The sequence below is a fragment of the Melospiza melodia genome, chromosome 3 (genome assembly GCF_035770615.1).
Source record: "Melospiza melodia melodia isolate bMelMel2 chromosome 3, bMelMel2.pri, whole genome shotgun sequence".
Lineage (NCBI taxonomy): Eukaryota > Metazoa > Chordata > Aves > Passeriformes > Passerellidae > Melospiza > Melospiza melodia.
In genome coordinates this window covers 48,023,022-48,046,507 of record NC_086196.1, presented here as the reverse complement: position 1 = coordinate 48,046,507, position 23,486 = coordinate 48,023,022, and the positions used below count along the sequence as shown (strand labels likewise).

At 37.8% G+C, this 23,486-nt stretch overlaps 1 protein-coding gene across 1 annotated transcript in view; it reads right to left on the bottom strand.

The window, feature by feature from the left end:
• The window catches only part of PCNX2 (pecanex 2), a 151,802-nt gene that overhangs the window by 54,461 nt on the left and 73,855 nt on the right, over positions 1-23,486 (bottom strand). Inside the window, exons 20-23 of the mRNA XM_063151627.1 lie at positions 20,769-20,910; positions 17,147-17,324; positions 4,960-5,068; positions 353-482 (exon numbers count right to left, since the gene is read on the bottom strand). Of these exons, the coding sequence (XP_063007697.1) occupies positions 353-482; positions 4,960-5,068; positions 17,147-17,324; positions 20,769-20,910 (559 nt within the window). The remainder of the gene's footprint in view (positions 1-352; positions 483-4,959; positions 5,069-17,146; positions 17,325-20,768; positions 20,911-23,486) is intronic.

Here is a 23,486-nt window from a genome sequence, read left to right as displayed (position 1 = left end):
AGTGCCAAAGGCTTCACAGATTTATTTGCTAGCACTAGATAGCAAGACAAAAAAGGCTGACAACTGGGAGTTTTACTGCTTTTTTCTTTTTCACAGCTTCGTTACTGTGTGTCTGTACAACAAATGCAACATGACGCCTCATCTGTAACACACTGATAATTGCTTAAATACATTTTCAGAAATAGCCAAATAACCATGGGAAAGTAAAACACCAGAAACAAGATTCAAAGATTAACCTCTCATGCTCTAATTTAAGGATTATCTTTGGAAACAAAAAATACCACCAGAAATGAAACTAATGAGAGCAAAACCTTTACAAATAACAAAGGTAGACATTTGTGAATAATCTTACTTGTAGTTTTTTTCCCAGAACTTGACTGGTCGTGCGTACGATGCGATGAAGATGACGCTGCCCAGAAATGGACTGAGTGGTGTAGAAAAGACTGAAGCGGCCAGAGTTTGAAAAAAAAGCATAGCAGAGTCTGAAAACTGCAAGTTAAGGTAACATGGAAAGGGAGGAAGGCAGGCAGTGCCAAATCAGCCATTACCAGCATGTAGTAAGTGGCTCTTCAATGCTACAGTTTCATTATGGGGGTGACCCTGCCTAATCCCTGCCCGAGGACAGATGCTAGGCATAGGCAGTGCAGCAAACACCCTTTTCCAGCTACCTAAGCTACCTTCTGTAACATAAAAGTGCCTTTCCAGAGTCTGACACAGAGTTTAAAACACACACACACACATGAGGAAAAAACCAATCTCTTGAAAATTATTTGTTCTCCACACCAGAGTCTTGCTTTCACTGTGTCCAGTGTTCCATTCTGTGGGCTTCTGCTTGTTTTGGAACGACCCTGTATGTGGAGAAACTATTCCTCTTTGATCCAACCTGCTGGTTCAAAGTCATGTTTTCACATTGATTCTTACTAAGAATTTACTATTCCAAAGCTAAAAAATGTTCAGCATTTCAGACTTTTTGAAATATATAAGAAATGAGAAGATGAGGACAGGGGAGTAGTAAGTATCACACATAAACATCATAATGAATGCCTGAATCCATAGTTTACTTCAAATGTAAAGTCATATTTCAGGTTGCTGGAAAGCAAGTTAGGAGATGGATAAGGATACTGAAAAAGATGCAAGTTAAAAGGAACATAAATAAATGCAACCAAATAAAATGTTAGGCTTAAATTCTTCATTAATTCATACCACATCCATGAAATTTTAGGAAAAATACTTTCAAACTGGCATAAGAGACCAGCTGTCCTTCCTTACATCTCTCTTGGGAGGAAGGTGCAAAGTAAAGAAGCCATGAACTAAAGGAATCACTATCAATGGACAGTGATCAAGCACATCTCAATCTAAATTTCAGGTAAAATCACCCAATAACCAGAATTTTTTTAGCTTACTCTCTTATAGCAAAATACTGTACATGCGTCCCACAATCCCTGAGACTTCACAAAAAGCCCACTTAAACAAAAGTAGCATCATTCTTGGTACAGCATTTCCATAAAACTGCTAGTTAGCCAGGCTTTAAAAGCCATTTGCAAAATCTAGAAACAAATATTTGCCAAAAAATACCTTTCAAATCTCTCAAACTTACTAAAAGACAGTGATCTGGAACAGTGTCTTTGTGCTTTCAAAGAGACTGAAAAATGAGCTGCCCTGAGAGTATAAAGTTTAAAAAAGTGACACAGAGCACAGAGCAAAAAGCAAGTGCATCAGAAAAGTTGAACTGTCACATTACAGTGCAGTCATAACCAAGCACTGGCTGTGAAAGATGAACAAGTATTTACAAGTGTCAGATAAGGGAAGGAGGCATGGGAGCTGAAGAGAGGAAGAGAGAACAAAGAGGACAGATAAGGGCAGCAAACCAAGTTTTTTAAAGTTGGTACTAATGTAATGATTGATTTAAAAATTGCCACCATCATGAGCTGAGACATTTCACACACCACTGTGAACTGTTTGTGTCTTATACATAATCAGAAGCAACGGGGGTTTTTTATCAGAAGACATAATGCTCTACTAAATGGACAGTAGAAGACACTACCCATTGGATTTGTGAAAAGTGATTTTAACTGTTTCACATCTCTAAGCATGTCATGAGAGGAAGCGACAGCATCTGACTCTTACATATATGTAACGAGCGCAGTGGGCAATTATCTGTCACAGGGATATTTTTATTTGAGGACAGCCAATTTGTCTGTATTATGTCATTATTTATTTACTTTAAATACCAATGCTTTATTTATGTCTAAATAAAAAAGAAGTGTCAAAAACTTACAGGCATACTTTCTTACACTGACCTTTAACCTGACCCAAGCGAGGTTTCCTGTGTACCATCTTTGTTAGGCTACATTGTCTAGAAGCAGAACTCGTTTCTTTGTGAATAATGGATTTTCTTTCTAACATGGCCAAAATCAAATTTTGAGATCAAAAACCCCAAAGCTAAAAACTCTTCAGCATTAAATAAAATATTGCCTTTGAGGATTAATTCTTGCAATTTAAAACTCTGTTTAAATTCAAACCAGCTTCAAAACAAGTAAGTGAAAGACTGACATTTTGAAAATCTTCCATCCTCTTCTTTTAACACAAAACTATGTAGTAAGGCCAGCTCAAGTCCTCTGTTTCTCAAAATCCACATTTTTACCTGCAAGTCCCTTCCAGGCACACAACCACTTAGAGGATGGGAAAACTGACTGTCACAGGGCTCTGCTTTCTGATGTTAGAGCGTTAACCCTGAAACAACCAAAGCAGAAACTCTCCTAAACAGGATAATCTCAACTACAAACTCTTTTTCTTCCCCTCAAATTTCACTATTCCCTTTTTAGGTTAAATCTGCCTTTGAACCACAAACTACACTGACTTTCTCAGCATGCTGATATTTATAGATGCATAACCTCATCTTACCCACTTAAATGCTAGGAAGGGAAGTTGCAGATCTATCCTCAAGTCTGAAGCCCATTCCTGTTCCTGGTATTTTAGAATTAAGAGGGACTTTGAAGGGTCACCTATTCCATCTAGCAGCCACAAGCAGGATCAGCTAAACCTATATGACTCCTGATAGACATTCACTAAAAATCCTGAAGATTTCTAATGGTGGAGACTCTACAACCTCCACCAGGCAAAGCTCCACACGTGTTCCCTTCATGCTGCACTCCAAGGCATTAAAGTCTGCTGAACTACTCATATCACTGAGCTCTGCAGCAAAAGTTCACCCAGGCACTTCGAAATTTAAAAATTTACATCCTGTTTGCAGAACTGATTGAAGCAATTAAGAGTCACAAATAATTAACTCTGTAAAGAAATGGCAGGTTTAGTACCTCTGTAAACTGCAACATGCATTCATCATTACTGTTTGCAGGGTTATGATAACAACAAATAAAATTACCATGTAAAGAGGCAGAGTTATTGCTGTTGTGGGAATATTAACTTCAGCATTTAACCAGTATCTTAATTGCAGCACTGCCTTAGAAGACAGATTTGCATTTACAAAGCATACTATAAATACAAATAATAAAAAGCTAGCCTAGATCACTTTAGCAATAACTCTGTAAACAAACAAAACTCTGGTTTAACTACTTTCCAGTTTGCAAAATTTAATTGGTAATTTTATGAAGAGCAAAGTTACCACTGCAGAAAATATTTGTGACCAAAGGGAAACTTGTTATAATGCAATCTTAGTTCTTAAATGTTTTGCTAAATAAATTCATATACATTTCCCCAACAGAAATGAAAATATTTTTTTTATTGTGAAATTCTGGAAGGATTTGCTATGAATAAACTAAACCTCTTAGGACAGATCACTCTTTTATAATGCTTTCCTTCTATAAGACGACAATCTAAAACTTTCCCTCTGGGAGTTATTCTCTGTGCACTTCCCTCTCTCTGAGGCTTCCATTTATTCCTCCCATCTAGAAACATAAGCATTGTTACTCAACATTGCTTATGCTTCACAGCAAAGGGCAGACGGAAGAAATCGCTCAAGGGAAAAATCCCCAGCCCTGTGGGATGAAAGGGACAAAGACTTAAATGCATATATGTAACAAACAGTACAAAGGGAACTCATCAGTAGGTCTGAATTAGTACCACTTTTTCTACAACTTTGGTTAGCAGGGAAGTTAGAAATTAAAAGTTAGTATCTGGTAACGACTTAGATGCCAATATAGTTACATTTGTTCAGTTAAAATGTTTTTCAGTTTTTTTTTTTTCTGTATCCAATCAAGTTTCTAACTGAATTTGAATATAAATTGAGTAATTTTGGACTAAAAATTCAATATACAGTTTTTAACCGTACAGACAGGTCATTGAACTCCGTGTTTTACTCCCCATATCCATGAACCTGGAGATCACCCTGGAAGAGGCACTAAAACAGACTGCTTCTGAAGGACTGCCTTGATGCTGACAAACATATATAGTTATTCATAAAACAGAGTTGAAAGGTTAAAAAGGAGAATATTCCGCAGCATCCCAATGAAAAAAATTTACATTAAAATGTAAAAATCTAGCTGCATCCGAAATTGAAAAAAAATCAGGACATTTTTAGCAGAAATTGGCTCACTGAAATGAATTTATATCTGACATACCAACTAGAAACAAGTGAGAAAGAAACTAATATTTGAGATCTCAGTCAGCCATAAGCCCTGCAATATGTCTGTCACAACATTTCTTTCTGGATGCATCAAAACTCAGTGCTGAGGACTGGGGAAGTAAGTAATCTGCAGAATGTGGCTGGGTAGGAATAAACACACCAGGTTGAGTCAGAGTTCCAGTTTCCCAGTTTCAGATCCCGTGCAGCCAAAAAAAAAAAAAAAAAAAAAAGAAACTGTATTTCTCAGATGTTCTACGATTTTCAAATTTTCAACTAAATTACCTAAGAATTTCAAATCTCATTCAAACACTGTATATAAATTGCATACATGAAGAGAAACTTAAAATAAAGCAAAACAAATTTATAAAGGATATGAGGTATTGCAAAGAGCTGAGCGAAAACATGGAACGATGACCCCCAGGCAATCTGCCAGGGAGCAATGTATGTCATGATGAACTGCAACTTCTGCAGTAGGTCCCACAGCTGAAAAATAAAGGAAAAAAAGAAAAACATTGTCACTTTTTAGGCACTGAGATAATTTCAAAACTAGTATCTGAAAGAGACACTTAAAAACTGTGCCCTGGAATAAACATGAAATAAGTTATATTGTATTATTAGCTTTCATAGATATTAAGGTCTAAATTCAGTAAGGCATTAGAGTATATTCTTCATTCAAAATTTAAACTTGCAATGAGGTACATTTTTGACCACCATACTGAGGCAGCTCCCAGATTACCTTTCAGAAGTATGTCTGCTCTAATTAGAAAGTGGGAGAACAGGTTCTGATATTCACTGACTATATATGACCACAAGTCAGACGGATACAGGAGAGGAGACTCCGGGAGAAACTGGATACAGTGAAGAGAGAAAGTTCAATGTGTGACACGTGGCTGTGCTCATGGAAATCAGGCTTACTTCTCAAGAGCACAACATTCCCAGTTTTTGACTCAGTGGGAGAAGTTATCATGATGTAAGCATATGCACGGCATTAATCATGAATTGTAGCTGCAGTTTCAAGACCACTGTATCATGAAAAAAGTTGCATAAATATGAGCTTGTATTGTTGTGCAGTGCAAACTGCAAACCATAACGAATTTACTTTTGCTTCCAGTAAATTATGCTTGGTGCTTCAACAGTTCCTGATTCAAGAATGATGTGTACTTTTTCCCTGGAATACATTTCTCTCCCTCTGTCATTTCTCTTGGCATCAGGCCAAAGCAGATCTTGTGTCTCATCTATTGCAGAGTGGGTTCCTGACAAACTGTCAGGAAAGATTTGGCCATCAATAGACATTAGTGCTCAACACACAGGGAAGTTGACAGTAAAACAGGAGTATATGCAATATTTCATGCTCATATAGCAAATATATGCTGAATTTCTTAGAGTAATTTTTTTTTTTGAGTTAGTGAAAAACTAGACTTTGCCAACATCCTGAAAGACACTGAACTGTATCAACACTTGTACATTAAAATGCTTCCAGGGAATGTTCTCAAGCACTGATATTGTGCATATTTTTAAACTGCTAGAAAGGCATCTGGGAAGGTTCTGGTCTGACTCTTCCAAACAATCTCCAGGAATTCTTTTGAATGAAAACCCTCCATGGTTCATTTCTAGGTGGCAATTCCATACCTGCACCTTGCATACAGACTGAGAGAGTTCATCAGCACAGATATAAGCTCCTTAAGTCACCAGCCCCAAAGTCCCACTTGACCATCTGTATCCACAGTGGCAATGCACTTACAGGATGTTTCACTGAGCTTCCCCACAGACTGCAGTAAATAATTACATATCAAATGTGAGGGAAGCAAGAATCACTTGCAGCATTGACCTGCTTTGGTCTTCGTGCTACAAAACCATCAGAGAGCAGCTGCTGACTCGGTATAACCAGCATCACCCTAGCTCCAGCTACAACTAATAAACATTCCAGGTGAGATGCAAGCAGTGATTCACCCACTTTCTTTGTTTTGGCATGACTCAAATTAGGAGCAATACACAAAGTATAGATTACACTTACTTTGCACAGATATACTATTTAAAACCACCAAAGCCCTGATAAAAACAAGCTGTTCCAACCCTTCAGTGCACAGCCTGATTACCCCTACTTAGAGAAACTCATATCTTGCTAACTTTGTTTTCTGTCAAAAATACTGCATGGGACTTGCAGACTGCAGCATTAAAGTAAGCAAGTAAAACTGAACTGAAACTCAAATGGACATTTATGTATTTGAATGTTATTTAGCAGGTTGTGGGGTTGCTTTGTTTCACTTCAGTTTTATTTATCTGAAACATCACAATGAACAGCTGGGAGAAAACTTTTATCTGCAAAAAGATTTAAGTGAAGGGCTGGAAAAAGCTGATGACTTGCATTTGAAACTTCAAAAATTTAAAACTGCAGCACAGCCCAGCAAAGTTCTGCCAGTTACAGATTGACATCACAGAGTCATAAATCACCCTAGCTGTGCTCAAAGCACAGAATTCATCAAAAGGTTCTCAAATCTCAAATAAAACTCAGGTTTTCCATTTGCTAGGAAACCAAATCCAGGAGGACACTCTTCTGGCTCTTTGTTCCAATATATAATTTTCAGTTGTTCTTTAATATTTACACCCTGCAAAAGTTGGCCAATGGAGCCCAGGTTCCCTATTGTATCTAACAAGTCCTACTGCTTCTGCACTCCCCACTGCTTGAACTTGCTGCTGTTTCTTCCAACACTTTCCTCTCAGCTAACACTTCCACAAGACAGGCAAAGGAGCTCATTTCCATTCGAGAACATGAAGCAAGAATGCTTTAGTGAACCTCTCTTGGTTTTTGAAAGCCTTACAACACTGCACTTAAAAGCCTGGAAATGTGTGATTTTCAAGCTACTGCTTTCATTAAGAGTTGTCAAGTGCCTCTATTACCTCTTAAATCCCTGCTTCCAGGGCATGTTCTGCAAAATGCCTTCAGGGTAATATGCCATTAGCATTTTACATCTCTAACTATAATTGCTAAAGGTGATGTCATCCACCAACTACAACCCTGAGATTTAAAAAGGAGGACTTGGCTTACATTTTCTCTTTTTTATTTTACTAGAACGATCTAAGAAACTGTTTCTCCTTATCAGTTTCATCCAATTTGCAATATGCTTCCTCCTATATCTGATAGGGGAACTCACAGAGCTTTTCTCACAGAAAGAAACTGAAGCTGTTAAAAATCGCCTTTATAAATAGGGGAGACTGAGCTATTCTCTTATTTCAACTGCAACTAGCTGCATTTCAACCTTCAGTAATTTGAAGACATGAGCTAAAGAGAAAAACCTTCATCTCTTTTACATTGTCAGAAACAATACAGAATGAATTTGAAAGAGAGAGAAAAGGCAAAGCCGATCTGGGGCTGAATCTGTTGAGGAAAGTAAAAGGCCACAGAAAGAACTTTTACAGGTGTATTGACAGCAACACACAAACTGGAAAAAATCACATGGACCTGCTGAGGGATTGGGCATGGCACTTGGTGACAAAGAGCACAGGGAAGGGAGAAGTGCTCAATGCCTTCCTTGGCTTGGCTTTACTAGTGACCCTTCAAGCCAGAGGCCCCTGAGAGCTGTGAGGAAGCATGGAGAAACTGAGACACACTGCATAGCAAAGGATTAGTTAAAGGCACATCAAACCAAACTAGAAAAAAACCACTTCCATGGAACCTGATGGGACACCTCAGCCCTTCCGTGGTTCTGTGAAACACACAAATTATCCCCAGTAGAGTTCTGTTTGAATAAGGGTTAGGTGAACAGTGCTAGATACAAAGAGGGAACCTTCTAAAGACAAGGTGAAAAAAAAAAAATAGTCTCTGGTGAATTTTAACCCTCTTTTATAACCACTTCCTTAAACATATATAAAAGATTAATTTTTATTTGAGACCTCTACATCCCAGTTTAGAATGATTGATAAAAGAATATTTTTATTAAGCCTTATTAGATCTTCAGTGTTTTCTACAGTTCAATAAGCAGAAACTATTATATGTTTATATACTATTTATAATATATAATTATATATTATGTAGGGGGCATAAAAGTTCTAATATTCCTAGATATATTTATGCATGTGACAGTTTTACACAGTAAACAGTTTTTCAAAGTCTTTGATAAAGACCTTAAATTATCAGCATGTCTGGTGAATTTAAACCAGCACTACCATCAAGTAAAATTGCAGAACATGCATCCATCTTTCATGTTTATTTTAGGTGGACACACATTTTACCTTAATCATCTTTAAGACTTCTATGAGTTCTGAAGCCTCTACAGATTTCTGGTGCACCAGTGAGTAATAAACAAAGCAAAGGCAAAGACTCATCTTCCCAGGATTTTCTTTAAATCTGGTTATTCTTACTTAAACAAATTTTATGGAAATTAGATAACATACATAAAAAATTAAAGATTTGTGGAGTCTGAAACACCACTAAAATTGTGCATTCTTTTCTCAGTTTGGTAGATTTTAATAAACTAGGCAGAGGTTAACACCTGAATTTAAATGACTCAGTGTGAGATGGAGACTATGCAATGCTCTCAGCTTCTGGCGGCCCTTCTATGTGTTTGGCATCTGCTGGGATTTTGTGTGGGCAGGCTTCTTGGCAACTCTGGGACTAAATAATGCATAAACATTAACATTTCCTGCTAAGTTTAAATTTTTCTAGGTTTTAAAAAACTGTGTATATATATACACATAGGTTTTAAACCAAAATAATGGTCATATATATAAATATATATAGCTACATGCTCTACATGCAACACAAATTGAGATTAAAAAAGTTAAGTGCAGAAAGAAATTATTTCGTTTGAACAGGTATTCTTTATATTCCTCTTTAGATTCTGTGACCTTGAGATGATTTGAATTAAGACTCTGAGAGGAGTATTTACTTCTTCATGTTAAGCTAATTCTGATCAAGTGGAAACTCCAGCTTTCAGAATTAAATTCTAATAACTACTGGTATATTTTTATTTTCTTTTTGGTATGTCAATAAAAATGAATATACATCAAGAGTGAAAAGCTGTAAGTACGCATGTGTTTAAGGACAGAAAATTAAACTTGGTAGAATAATTTTACTCTTGTTCATTGCTTTGCTTTGCAAATCATTGACTTTTGGGTTTTTATTTAACATCATTCAAAATAAACTTCACCTTTGAAATCCTGCAAAACAAGATTTACTGGAAATACTAAAGGTTTTTACTGCTTATGTCTTAAGTCATTGTGATATTCTATGGTGTATTTGGACAGCTGTGTTTGAGCCTACAACAAATACTTTCCAGGATGTCTTTACCTGCACATGCTTACAGACACTTGAAGCCTTTACATTGTGGGCTTCAAAATCGTTGTCTAATGCAATACATACAAGAAAGAGAATCAAAATATAATCAGTCCAAGTCTCTGATATCAAACCTTGGAGGAAAGAATATATTCCTCAAGCACAACATTCAGCACTTAAGAGTGACACTGCACAAAACAGGCATGTGTTAAGCAGTTTGAGCAGCAAGCCTTGAAAGCCTTACAATTAATGTTAAATGTTAGCCAGATGTAATTATGGTAAGGATTATGACAATAAGATGACAATAAAGCCTAACAGAGCCCTGGATCTGCTCATGGCAGATCCTGCTTCTTCCTTCATTGTCAGCTGATAGCAAGAGCCCAGGGAAGGAACCTGTGGCATTGTAAAAAGAAACAGACTCACATATTTGCCCAAGGTGGGCAAAAGGTGATCAGAGCATGCCAGCTCAATATGAAGAGGGCCAGACAGGCAAAATAAATCAATGCAGCTGGGAGTGCACTCATCAGCTGCACTGATTCAGGCATTTTCAGCAAAGCCTTCACAGGCATGGATTCTGCCAACACTGTATCTTCCCAGAAATTTCCTTTTTGAAAGGACTGGGCACAGGCAAGCCTCATGTAGCTGAACAAAGGCAAGTGAAAGGTCCTGCATCTGGGCTGGGCAAACCCAGGCACAAACACAGGCTGCTCAGAATGGATAAAATGGCAGCCCTGTGAGAAGGACTTGGGGATGGGGGTGGATGAGAGGCTAGACGTGACCCAGCCATGAAACCAAACGTGTCCTGGGCTGCATCCAAAGCAACGTGGGCAGCAGGGCCAGGGAGGGGATTCTGCCCCTCTGCTCTGCTCTGATGAGACCCCACCTGGAACCCTGCATCCAGCTCTGGGGTGCCCAGCCCAAGAAAGACCTGAACCCATTAGAGTAGGTCCAGAGGATGGTCAGAGGAATGGAATGCCTCTCCTATGAAGAAAAGGCTGAGAGAGCTGGGGCTGTTCTGCCTGGTGAAGAGAAGGCTCCAGGGAGATTTTAAAGCAGCTTTCCAGTACCGAAAGGAGACCTACAAGAGAGCTGGAAAGAGGGGCTTCTTATAGGGGCCTGGAGTGATAGGAGAAGGGGGAATGGTTTTTAACTAAAGGAGATTTAGATAAAGTATTAGGAAGAAATTCTTCACTAGGAGGGTGGTGAGGCACTGGAACAATGCCCAGAGAAGCTGTGGATGGAAGCTGATCCATGGAAGTGTTCAAGGCCAGGCTTGATGGGGCTTTGAGCAACCTGATCCAGTAGAATGTGTCCCTGCCCATAGCAGGGGAGTTGGAACTTGATGATATTTGAAGTCCCTTCCAACCCAAGCCATTCTAACATTCTGTGGTAAAGGTGGACATAAGAAAAAATACCAAGTTTGCACTGAAGTACTCCAGATTTCTCTTTCAGTGCCTGCATCAGAACAGGCCTCTATCAGCATGAATGCACACGGACATAGACCTCAGTGCACACTGAGCCATACTGACCCAGGGAGTGGGTGTACATCTCCCTGAAGCCCCAAATGCACTTGCCCCATTCTAGAGAAAATTAAAAAAAAAAAAAAAAAAACCACAAAAAAAGAGAAAGAAAATGTAAACTGTAATGTGTAATGAATGAAGTCTGACAAAGAGGTCAGTGACAGAAGGCTGAATGAAAAATCAATTAAACCATTCTTCCAATATTAAGAGGAAACATGAACTGTACAGTGCCCAAGAGAGTTAAGGAGTCTATGGAAAATACCACTGGGATTATCCTGACAAATATCAGATGTAGCCTTCGGTATTTTACTCAGCAGAAAGTGTCTTAAAAGGTTTTATATGCCAGATATCAAAAATTGAGGGAACAGCTGTGAGCCAAGAGGCTAGAGATGATTAAGACATTGGATTTCAGTATGCACAAATGGCAAGGAATGGATTAAAATATGAATTAACGACTTAGACCCAGAAGCTTTGAAGTGAAACATCAGATTTAGAAAAGGGTGAAAAATCAGAAAAGGAAAGGAAAAAGAGTGAGGCTTTTGAATTATAAGTCTCACCTAAATCAATGAGACATGCCAACTAACCAAGAGTTTTATTGCCTTTGTGGCAATAAAAAGATCCAATAGGTTAATTACTTGACTTCAACAAAGCACCAAGAAGGTCAATGCACTTGGCAGCACTTTCTCATAAAATGAAGGAAAACAAGATGACACACAATTTCTTTCCTGTCCAAAGGATTGTGTTGCAGATGTTGAAAGTTAAGCCTGATCAGCAAAGATCTGCAAGGTTGCTACAAACTGGCTGCATTAGCTGGATCTACTTTGACAAAGATCATCTTTCATAAACATGTGGTCTTGGATACTATATGAGAAAGAAGTATACAGAAAGAGAAAAGATTCTTATAAAAATGTGGATTCCTTTTTAGCTGGAAAATGTATTCTGGGAAAGAGGAAAAAATATCAAACAGGGAAATTGTATATTTAAGTGAGCTCAGCAGGAATAAGAGTACTTAGGCAAATAAATTCAGTGTTAATGAAGGCAAATTTAACAAGCTCTGCTTCTTTGATTGTTTTTCCTTATGCATGAAGACAAATTCAGAACCCTCAGAAGACTTGATGATAAGAAAATATAAGGTGATTTCATATTTTTGTGTTGCTAATTAGTTCATACACACACACAAATTAGGAGGCCATTAAAGTACCTGACAGTAACATATAAGACAGTGAAAGAGCTAAGTTATACTCCTATACATTTGAAGGTTAATGGCACTTGGGCTTATAATTCCCATTCAGATCTGTGTGGTAGATGAGTGTGTAGGCTAGGGGTGGCTCACTCTTTAAGGCTTAAAGGAAGCTGCACAGATTTGTGAAAAATCCATATTCCAAAGTACAAGTATAATTTCCTAGTTGCGCTGTAGAGATGAAAAACTTGCTGGTAAGAGCCAGTTTAGCAGCATGCTCCCAGGAGTGAAGGGACTGGCAAGAACCTCCTGCTAGGCTTTTGTAGTAGCCAAGAGCACACTACAGCCAGGAGCATCCACAGCACAGGACAGAGGTTTTTGTTGTCTTTGCTCCTTCAGCTCAACATCAGTTCTGCTTGAGGTTCCAAAAACAGTTCAGGGAGATACTATGACTCCTTTCGACCAGCAAAATTTAGAGGATGCCTGTGGCACTGGATGAAATGGAAAACCACATTTTTAACAGAGCACAGAAAAATAGCTGGGGACAAGTCCTGCCCTGAGCATCCTTGTTAACATTCAGCCAGTTCCAAACTGATATCCCTGCTGTTTGAGTGATTTGCATTCACTTCTACTTCATGCTTAAATACTGGTTTATTCTTGAGCAGCTAGTCCAGACACCCTTCAAAGCATCTCACACATCTGCCACAGAAGGCAGTGCTGGGTACATTACTGTTTTACTTTTTGTTTGCTTGTTTTTATCACACTGAAGAAAAATGGACTGGATGAGCTATAATATCACCTAACCATCCATATGCTCCTCCTCTGATAGCTTTTGTATATGTTAGAGCTTTTCCTCAGGTAAAGATTATGTCAATAGACAGCAAAAGAATTGAAGAAATGTCCATCTTTTCATCAGTTCCAAATAAACTATTCAAACCATTTAATATTTCCACTTTTTTGGGGTATTTTTTCTTTTTTTTTTCTTACTCTATTACAGGAAAGAGTCTCAGAATTTTTCCTAGTGTTAAAAGTCTAGGAAGAAATCTCCTAAATCCTACTATATATTCCATCTTTGCTATGCCTACAAAGAATATATTCTCCATTTTTTGTGAGTTTCCATTTTCACTTAATATGAACATTCTTATTAATCTTTGCACTGACATTATCTCCTAAAACAGCCAGGGAGAACAACTGGCTCATTTGAAAAGTTTACATGGAGTCATGTAGACCAAGACTGTCTTGATATTCTGGTTTGACTTCCTGCAGAATATACATCAGAGCATTACACCCACACATGCTGAATGAGCAACCACAAACTTTTAAAAGGCCATTCAGCTCTGATTTAAAGATTATAGACAAGAGGAGTTTTGGAGAGAAGATCCCCTGGTTGTAGTCAAGGACACAACCTGATCGTGCTACATGGAAAGTCTCAATTTAAGAAAGATGGAGAAGTCCTGTTTCGGTTGAATTAAAAGCTGCAATCATTCTCAAAAACAAGTAAGAAAATATTTCCTAAATGTTTATCTTGCTGCCTTCCCAAGGCAATTTGAAATCAAAATAGCACACTCTGCATATGCCTAAATCAACATTTAGTGTTTCCACATTGTGTGAATTGTCAAAATGTAAACAGCTAATCCTTTTTTTTAAATAATTGAATTAACTGTGTCACATTAGTAAGTCTTATAAAGTTAAAAAGACAAAAAAAAATCACAGGAATAGAAGTGAGTAGACTCTCTTGTTCTCTGTGTTACCTCAGTGTGGGTGTTTTGGCTAAGAGAGATAAAAATCTGTGAGCAGCAATTCGGACTTCCGTGTCCCAGCTTGCTCAGGGAGCAGTATGCTCATTTGGAGTTTCTGATTTGACTAAATTACATTAAATTAACAGCACAATTGGGAAAACAAGGGAAGCACAATCAGTGATCTATTTAGAAATACTCTACTAAGCATTATTAGTAAAGTTTTATTCCATATAACCTGCATCAAGAGTGACTAGTGCAGTTGTGAATGTCTGTTGAATTTAGATTCTTTCTTCCCCAGTGCCTAGTAGAAAAAAAAATATTATCACCATGTTTTGAAAGCATGCAAAGCTTTTTGTGGGGTAAACTTGCTTAAAAACTGCCATCACTATGACTAAGACAGTGCTTCTAGTGTTCCCTAATTAAGAGAGTGGCAAACTGACATTTTCAACGTGCAAACAGAAATCAGTGATGGCTGTGTAATAAACGCTGCATAGCTAAAGGTGACAGTAATAGACAGTATTTCAGATTTTGTCTGTATTTTAAAAAATAAGTGCAAACATAAAAATGACTGAAATACAGACAGAATCTATGAAGACCCATAAAGCTTTTAGGAACAAAGGTGGATGCAGCTTGCTTAGAGGCTATAGTATGAAATAAACACACATCATCTTTATCCTCAAGTGATCATATCCTTTACTGAAGTTCCACAATGCTGAGCTAATTAAAGTTCAAATCTTAATTAGGGTAAAGAAAAGTTATGCCCTTTATGATTTGAAATTAAAAGGAATTTAATTGCTATCATCTGCAATGCTATTTTTCATATTGGATCTAATGATCATTGTGAAACTGTGCATGTGCTTTTATAATATAAATAATTCAACCATTTGACTTAGAACTTCTAAATGGAACAAGGACAATTCCACTTGCTGAACTAATGACCTGCAAAATTTCAAATATTGTTAGAGATGAAGATGGAAGATTAATGCTAAAATCACATTTTCAAAACATGTCTGCAGTACAGCCTTCAGTCTAGTAGAGCAGTAGTTATTCTAGCAAACATCTCTACTTAATTTAATAAGCATCCTTTGTTATCTCATTCTCACTGCTAACACTAGTCTTTCTACTATAAACAGTAGGTTCAATCTACCCAAGTAATTCTGCAAAAATTGTACTGAAAAGACTTTATTTCTCTTTCTTTCAAAAGCATGTAATAATTCACAGCAGTATTTTGTGATATGCTCATGAGGTCATTTTCAAAAGACTTAATAGTGGAACTTTCAATTCTGGGATGATAATTTTTTGATCCTGTAAAGAGGTTTTTAGACAATGAGCTTTAGGACTAAGAAAGTCATCATTCAGTCATGGGACTTAGCAGTGATAAACTCCTCTGGAGACAAAAATTAACCCCTTTCTCTAGGGAACATGGTAAATGGTATAATGGGAGCAATCTCTGCATCGCCTTCGCTGGTTATCTTTCACTCTAAGCTTAGAAGCTTAAAAAATTACTCTAGTCTTGTTTTAGGATCAGAGTGTGGTGGAGGGGGATCTTGTTAAAGCAGAGTTTTGTCTGATCTCTTCTACTCCTCTTCTGCCCTTTCTCCCCAGCCCTTGCTCTCACCCCAGCAGAGAGAAAGCAGAACAGCAGTTCTGAGGGTGAAGGCTTGGAGCAGGTGAAGCTTCTGCTGGAGTGTGAGCCAAGAATTCAGCAAGAAATGTGAGCTCAAGTTAACTCACCAAGCTGTGACACCTTCTTTCTCATCCTCCCTTACAGCAGCACAAACATAAACCAGGAAAAGCATGTAATTTCTCCTTCACTCTTTTCCCTAAATGACTAGGAACTCCCAACGTAACACCAATTAACTGGAGGTTTTCATAAGAAGCCTGAAATTTCCAGGTGGGCACAGCCAGCAGTATGAGCTGGTGCTACTAGCGAAGAAGGGCTAAATATCTCCACAGCACATGCAGCAATCAATATGGAACCATGTCTCTCTTCTGTCACCAACTAAGGGATGCTAGCTGGGTCATACTCACACATATAAGTAGGAATATTTTAGAAACAGAAACCAAGCAAAGAAGTCTGAGAAAAAAACCCATTAAAACAAAGAACAACAAAACCAAACACCTCACTAGAATTACCCCTGGACGAATACTTTCAAACCTTCAGTACTTTGTCATGTTTTCTCAAGGTATCAGTTAAGCCTAATTCTTTCAGTGAAACAGCTTAGATTCCAAATAAAGACAGGGTATGACTGATGCAGAAAGGGTTTGGTGGTTTTTAAATGAACTCAACTGGAGCACACTTCAAGAGTTAACAATGTAATAGAGAGGAAGGGGCACTGAGGTTAAGGTTAAGGGCAGCATCACAAGGATAAGAGACTGAAAATAGGAAAAGAAAAATGTTAAGGCTGACATTAGGAAAACATTTATTATCATGAGGGTGATTAGATAATGGAATAATTTCCCAAAGGAAGTTGTTGACTCAACCACTAGAGGCATTCAAAGGAAACCGAGATAAAAACACCAGGCGATTGATCTGGAGGGCAGTCCTGCACTAATGACCCAAGAGGCTCTTTCAAACTCATTGAGGATTCTCCTCTTGAAAACAACAATTCTCAACTTTATACAGCAGCATGTGAACAAAAAGTAGATGAAAAACATTGCACAAAGCCAGAAAAAAGAACTTGATCAAAGCCTTTTTTTCAATTTAACAGATTTTTTCCTCTATAATACCAATAATTTGAGTCTATGTATGCATTCATTATTTCTAAAAAGTCCTAACGCATATTGATCAGCCAGGTGAAATTGAAAATATTTTTTTTCCAACAAAATTATAGGAGCTCTAAAACTTGCCTTATGAAACACGATGGACATCATGAAGAAATCCAGCAAGAAATTTTCCGAAATGTCTCTGTAGTCAAATCGGAAGAAGATCACAGTAAAGCTCAAAGTAACAAACTGATTAATAGGATTACAGAATGAGGAGCGGAGGAGTTTCATCCCAGCAACTGTTATCAGGATAATGTCACAGCTGTAAGAAAAGCAGAGAGAAAAACCTAATCAAGTCATAAGGCATTAAATTAAGAAGCTCCTAAATACAAATATCTGTACCAGATGTATTTTAGATTGCTAAATCTACAAATCTTCTTTACTAAAAGTATACAGAAGTAATATCAGAAATCATCACATTTATTTTACTTATGTGAATTTTGTATTTTTCCCTTATCATTATGACACATTTAAGTTGTAAAAAAGAACAAACTCTGTACTAAAATGAGTAGTAATGACTACTAAAATCCAAAAATCTAGACCAGACATTTTTATATCCCTCATAAAGTAAAACTTTAGTCCAGGAAATACCTTGGCACTTTCATTAATACATTACTGTAATTTGAAAAAAGAAACCAAAACCCTTGAACTATTTCTTTTTTTATTACAAGAAATTTCATGTGATTACAGAATTTATAATTTTACTTGTAATTTCATTATGTGCTGCCAAAATTCTGGATAGAATTACACATAGATGTGAAGTGTTTGAAATTCCTACCACAGTTCTTGATCAGAAAGTTCACTATTCTACATAGTAGTTCATTAGATCAAAAGAACTTGTGTTGCACCTATGTCTTCCAAAATGTGGGGATTTCAATGTATAATGAGTGAGAAAGTAGGCCAGGTATTTGCAAAATGCATGGAAGGTTCTCCTTCATCCTGCTGCTAACCAGAAGAATACCTGCTGCCATGACTGACATTTGGCAGGCTAGAAAGCTCTCAACAGTTTTCACCATCCTAGCAAGATTACTATTTTCCAGGTTGATTTTATTTCATGTGGCATTTATTCATTTTTGTGTACCTCCCATAATGCAGATGCAACTTTATTTTGAGTGCTGGTCCTTCTAAAGGATCAGCAGGGCATTACTGTTGGAATGAAACACCAAGCTGACCTTATTTTCCACCTTGTCAAGGCTGTTCTTTTCAATTTGCCTCACTCTTCTGAATTATGGAAAACCTAATGACTAAGCTAAATAGATTCTGAAGCCAACAGAAGCTGTCCCATTGTATCCTATTTGAACCAGGTGTGTATTTCGTTTATCAGAAAGAAGAAAATTCTTGCATCATGGAGAAATTTTCACATGGAAACTTATAGATTATAGAGCAAAAGGAAGACTTTTTAGTCAATGTGCCTGGTATCACGATGAAACTTCCACCAAAAAATGACACTTTACAAAATAACCCATTCAGAGGTAACAGAAAATAATTTGCTCATTATTCCCTCTTCTTTAAAAATACTGCCACACCAGGTGCTTTTCCTGGGGCCTTAACTCCTGGGAAAAGATGTAAGGGAACGTGAGTAGGGGGGTGATTTCCAGTGCCTCTTTGGCAGGAACAGAGGCAGGCACTGTCAGCATGGGTCCTATTAATAACCAGCACACCAGGGTCTGGAAAGCTCAAGCAAACTCCTGACTATAAAGGAGCTGCTCTGCCTCCTCAAGAAACAAACTGCTGCAGTCCTTTAAATCACAAAGCAAGGTAAAGCTTCTTTAAAAGACAAATTCAATTTCAGGAAAACTTTGACATCAAACCACACAAAATGTACCACCTCAGACACTTTCAGACACAGAGTGGGAGGGTGTCTTCTCTTCCCTACAGCATCATGCAGTCTGATCCTTAGGTGGTCAATAACTAAGGAATGTTCCAGCAACAGAAAACAGGTATTTATGCATTAAAACCCTCATTAACACTGTATCTGGAAGTAGCAAAGAGAATCCAGGATGCCTCATGGGTTTACAGAGTTCAGAAAGAGGTGGGATCTGAAGCTGAATGCTTTATGTGTGGCATTTGGATGGCAGCTGTAGGGAGAATGTATTAAAGAGGATAGCCAGAGGAAAAGGCATACTGGGAGTTTCATGGATAGAGCAGAGTTACAAGGAAAAGGAGAGAGCAGGTTTCACACAGGTGATCACACAGACACAAGGGGGATGGGGAAGGAAAGGACTGCTCTGGTATTCCCCCACAGGCCAAACAATCAGAGGCAGACAAATGTAATTACTTTCTTTAATCTCAAGACTTCTGGGGGTCTGACTCATTTCTTCTGAACACTTGAGGGAGGTGATACTTTAAAGTGCAATCTAGCTTGGAGGAATGACTATGTAAAAATAGCACCTTCCTAACCCTACATATTTGCTCCGTGCATGTATTCAGTCACGTCTGCTAGCTAGTAACAAATAGCATTCTGACTGCTTTTAATTCTCCCAGCCTTGCAGAACTAAACAGAGGGATAACTGTGGATTCAGTGTCACCTTAGACAATACACCTGAACTCCTGAAGCACCTTGGCTGTAGCACCTTCCAAGTGCCTGGGGGAAAAAAGGTCAGTGGGAACTACAGGGGTTATCAATGAGTGACTGGTGAGAGTCTCTCTGCAAAGGAAGTTGTCTGGGAGAAATATGCAGAAAATTTGACTAATGCCCTAGTCCAAATTTCAAACTAAAGGGGCTGCCTAAAAGCAGGGGCTGCCTTTTCCTTATAATTGTGTAGTTCCTAATGCTGTGTTGCTCCTCAAGAGAGAGAAATAATTAAATCAACATGCAATTTTTACATCAAAGTTCTTTTATCTAATATTTGAAATTAAGAATCTGCTTTATTATGGATATTGAGGAACTCTCCCCCACCTCCCAGCTGTTTTTCTTGCTACTGGAACATTCCAAGGCTGTGTCTTTGTTTTATCATCTGCATCACTGTCATTCTGATAAAAAGACTGCAGAAACTCTGCTCACTGGGGATACTGCAGTCACCAAGCCTGCTGAATAACTGCAGTAGGCAAGTCACTGACTAAAATACTTACCATAAAAGGCTGTCTGCAAGGATCATACTGTGAGACCATGGATCAGCACCACCAGTTCTGCTTAATACCTAAGCCATCAGACTTTGTTAAAACCTGTACCCCCACCTTTTTCAAACCACTCTTAATGCAGGACTACCCACCTTTCTACACTGTTTAATATTTCATTCAGCCTTAAAAGACTTCTGTGGTGAAGCTTCTGATAACTCCTTTGGGAGACCACGGCATAGTGTTAAAAATCCTCAGTTAGGAAATGTTTCCTGATATCCAGCCTAGATTTCTCATTTTCATCTGATTAATTCTAGTTACCCCACTGAGTTTATGCCCATCAAACACCTGCAGCCTGATATGGTGTGTCTTGCTTTTAATTGACATTTAGACCTTCCATATATATCTATATATAGCTCTTTAATCTTTTAATTTCACTCTCTCTCACTGGAGACACATTTTAGTGTGCTTAGGTAGTTTTGCATTTTTCTTGCAGCAAAGCCAATGATTATTGTATTTTGAACTAAAATGCGTAAAAGCAAACTGTGACAAGATTACAGGATTATTTAAAAACAAATTCCATTTCTCAGTCTTCAGTCTAAAACCAAATATTCTACTAATCACGTGCCTTGAGTTATAATCTACTTACTGTGTACCAAGCTTCTTGTATTTACTAATTGAGAAAGCATCAATGGTGAGTGCATTCAGTATTATGGCTGGATATAAAATGTATTTCTCAAAGCACTGTAGCCACACATAAAGCCTTTCAAACCACATCAAATGAGCAGCATCTGAAATGGAAATTCAGATAACAGATTGTGTCATCAAATAATCAGCATTTTTTGCACTGGAGTACCATAGAAGACACGAGTTAGCTCACATTAATAAATATAGTCAATCAATTAATTTGTGAAACAATAGAATTCATAATTCTTTGGCAACAGAGAAATAATTTTGTTCTCTGAGTTTAGAAAGTATCTGTTTTGCTGCTTATAATTGCACTCCTGAGACATATTCAGAAACAATAAAAGATAGTACATGCTAGATGGTAGTTTTTACATCATCCTATTATTTAGTCAGTATATTAAATAGTACTCTCAGTGGATGTAATGACCCCAGAGAGGTCCTCTCCAGCTCTGGCACTGACCTGCTGAATCACCTAGGAAACCTCATTTGAACTCCGTGCCTCTGCTTCCCCATCTTACAGTAGAAAAACACTGTTCCTTAAAATGTAAATCATCGTTGACCTCACTGATAAATGAAACACCCCTTGAGATCTAAATACTGAAGAAATATCAGGAGGTAGAAATTGTCACAGATGTTTCCCAAAACACTTAAACAGACACTCTAAGAAGCATCTGCCAGGATCACATCTCACATCATTCCTCTCTAAGGAATAGCTTTTTTCTTTTTGCAGTAGACTTTTCTAACAATACCACAGTGCTTAATATGAGTATTAAACAAGAAATGAATGCTCCATGCAATTCAGCTGCTATGAGAGCTTAGGTGAACTGAGTGCAGAATCCTTGTGCACAGACAAAAACAATGCCTTTCTCCTCAAAGCTCAGCTAGACAAGGTTATTGGAAAAACAGTGAACACAAAAAGGCAGAACTTGTTATTAACTCAGAAATAAAAATGCCAGCTACTGAATCTCCAATAATCATCCCTGCAAAATTAAAACAATTCTATGTAGAGACCTCCCTTCTCCATACACACCTTTTCAATGACAGACACAGAAGTCATGCTAAATCAATGGATTTCTACATTCTACAGGCACAGTTGTATATTGCATAGACTAAGAGAAAGATCTAAACCCAATTCTTCTAATTTAGGTTGAAGTCATGCTTTGCCAGTACCTTAAGCTAAGACAATGTTCTTGCAAAAAAAAATCCCCCTTCAGAAAATATAAACAACTTCTGTTTCTCGCTATAACAAAAAATATTTTCTCTTCACTACCTAAGGGCCACCTCCTAAAAGTTCATACACACAGCAAAATGTCCATTTTGGAACCGAGCTGATCTTCCCTATTCCCCTCTCCTCCTCCTGAGCTCAAGCACTTCAGCCAAGTCCAAACCTGAGGTCTGTATAAGAACTCAGGCTTCACTAGAGATAAGCATATCACACAAACCAAACAGAAGGTGGGTGCAGGAGCACAGAGAGGTCTGTTCAGACAATGGAGACAGAAAAAAGAGCTCACATTCAGAAGGGGCCCCAGGGAAAGACATGGATTTGAAAATGGCTTACATAAACCTGCGGGGTATAAAAGCAGTAGTGGGGAGGAAGTAGAAGACAAAATAGCCTAGTATACCAGGGCTTCTTTCTCATTTATTCCTGCATATCACTAATTTCTACACATCTATATACCATAAGCTCATACATCTTGACCTAATCTTTTCATCCTGCAGCCAGCCAAGACAATGACAAGCAATAACTGAGTTATCTCACAGGGGCAGCACAAGAATTGGTCTGATAATTGCTATTCCATAGAACACCTTAAAGGCTGAGAAGCTCATCCAAAGTCTGTGCAACAAAGCCCACAATAAACTTGTGGAATTTCACTGCCAGTTGTTTGTCTAATTGCAAGCAGTCATTTGTCTTTCAATAGCACTCCTCTTGTAAAAAAAAAAAAAAAAAAAAAAAAAAAGAAAAAGAAAATTAGAATTAAAATCTATGTAGTAAAAACTCCTCACAGACATCTTATTTTCTGTACTTGTCTTTTCATTGTCTGCATCTGACAACTATGGGGTACTACTGTCCTTCTGTCCTTTTTACAAGTTTCTCTTTCTATACAAAGAGGGAACATTTTAAAGTTTAGTTCCTACATTTTATTACAGGTCAAAAGAAAGAAGACAGCCCGTCAGACATATCTATCAAAGGGATTACCTTTTCCACAGTCTGTCTCATCTCAGACATGATAAAAAACCTCTGCAGCAGCCTAAGGGACTAAAATAATTTTATTCTTTTTTTTAACTCTTGTTTTCCAACACACAACACCAGCTACATTGCAATAATACTTAGACCCCAAAGCACAGGAATGTTCCATATATAAATGAGGACTGCAAAATAAGCAAAAAAAAGCCTGTTTCCCACAGTAGGCAGCATGAGAAATGCAGCTGGATCTCAAAACAGAAGGAAACCCATCTGTAGAAATCAATGCAGCAGGTCTCTACCTTCAACCTTTTCAAATGCTGAGTCACTGCATTTAGGAAAACAATGGTTTTTGACAAATGAAGACAGACTTAATCAGAACAAGGCAAAGAAATCCTACAGTTTTATGATTAAGTGGTGAAACAAAGAGTGCAAGTTGGGTATTTATCAGAATTACTGGTTATCAGGGACAGGAAGTCTTGGACAGTCTTTTCAGCT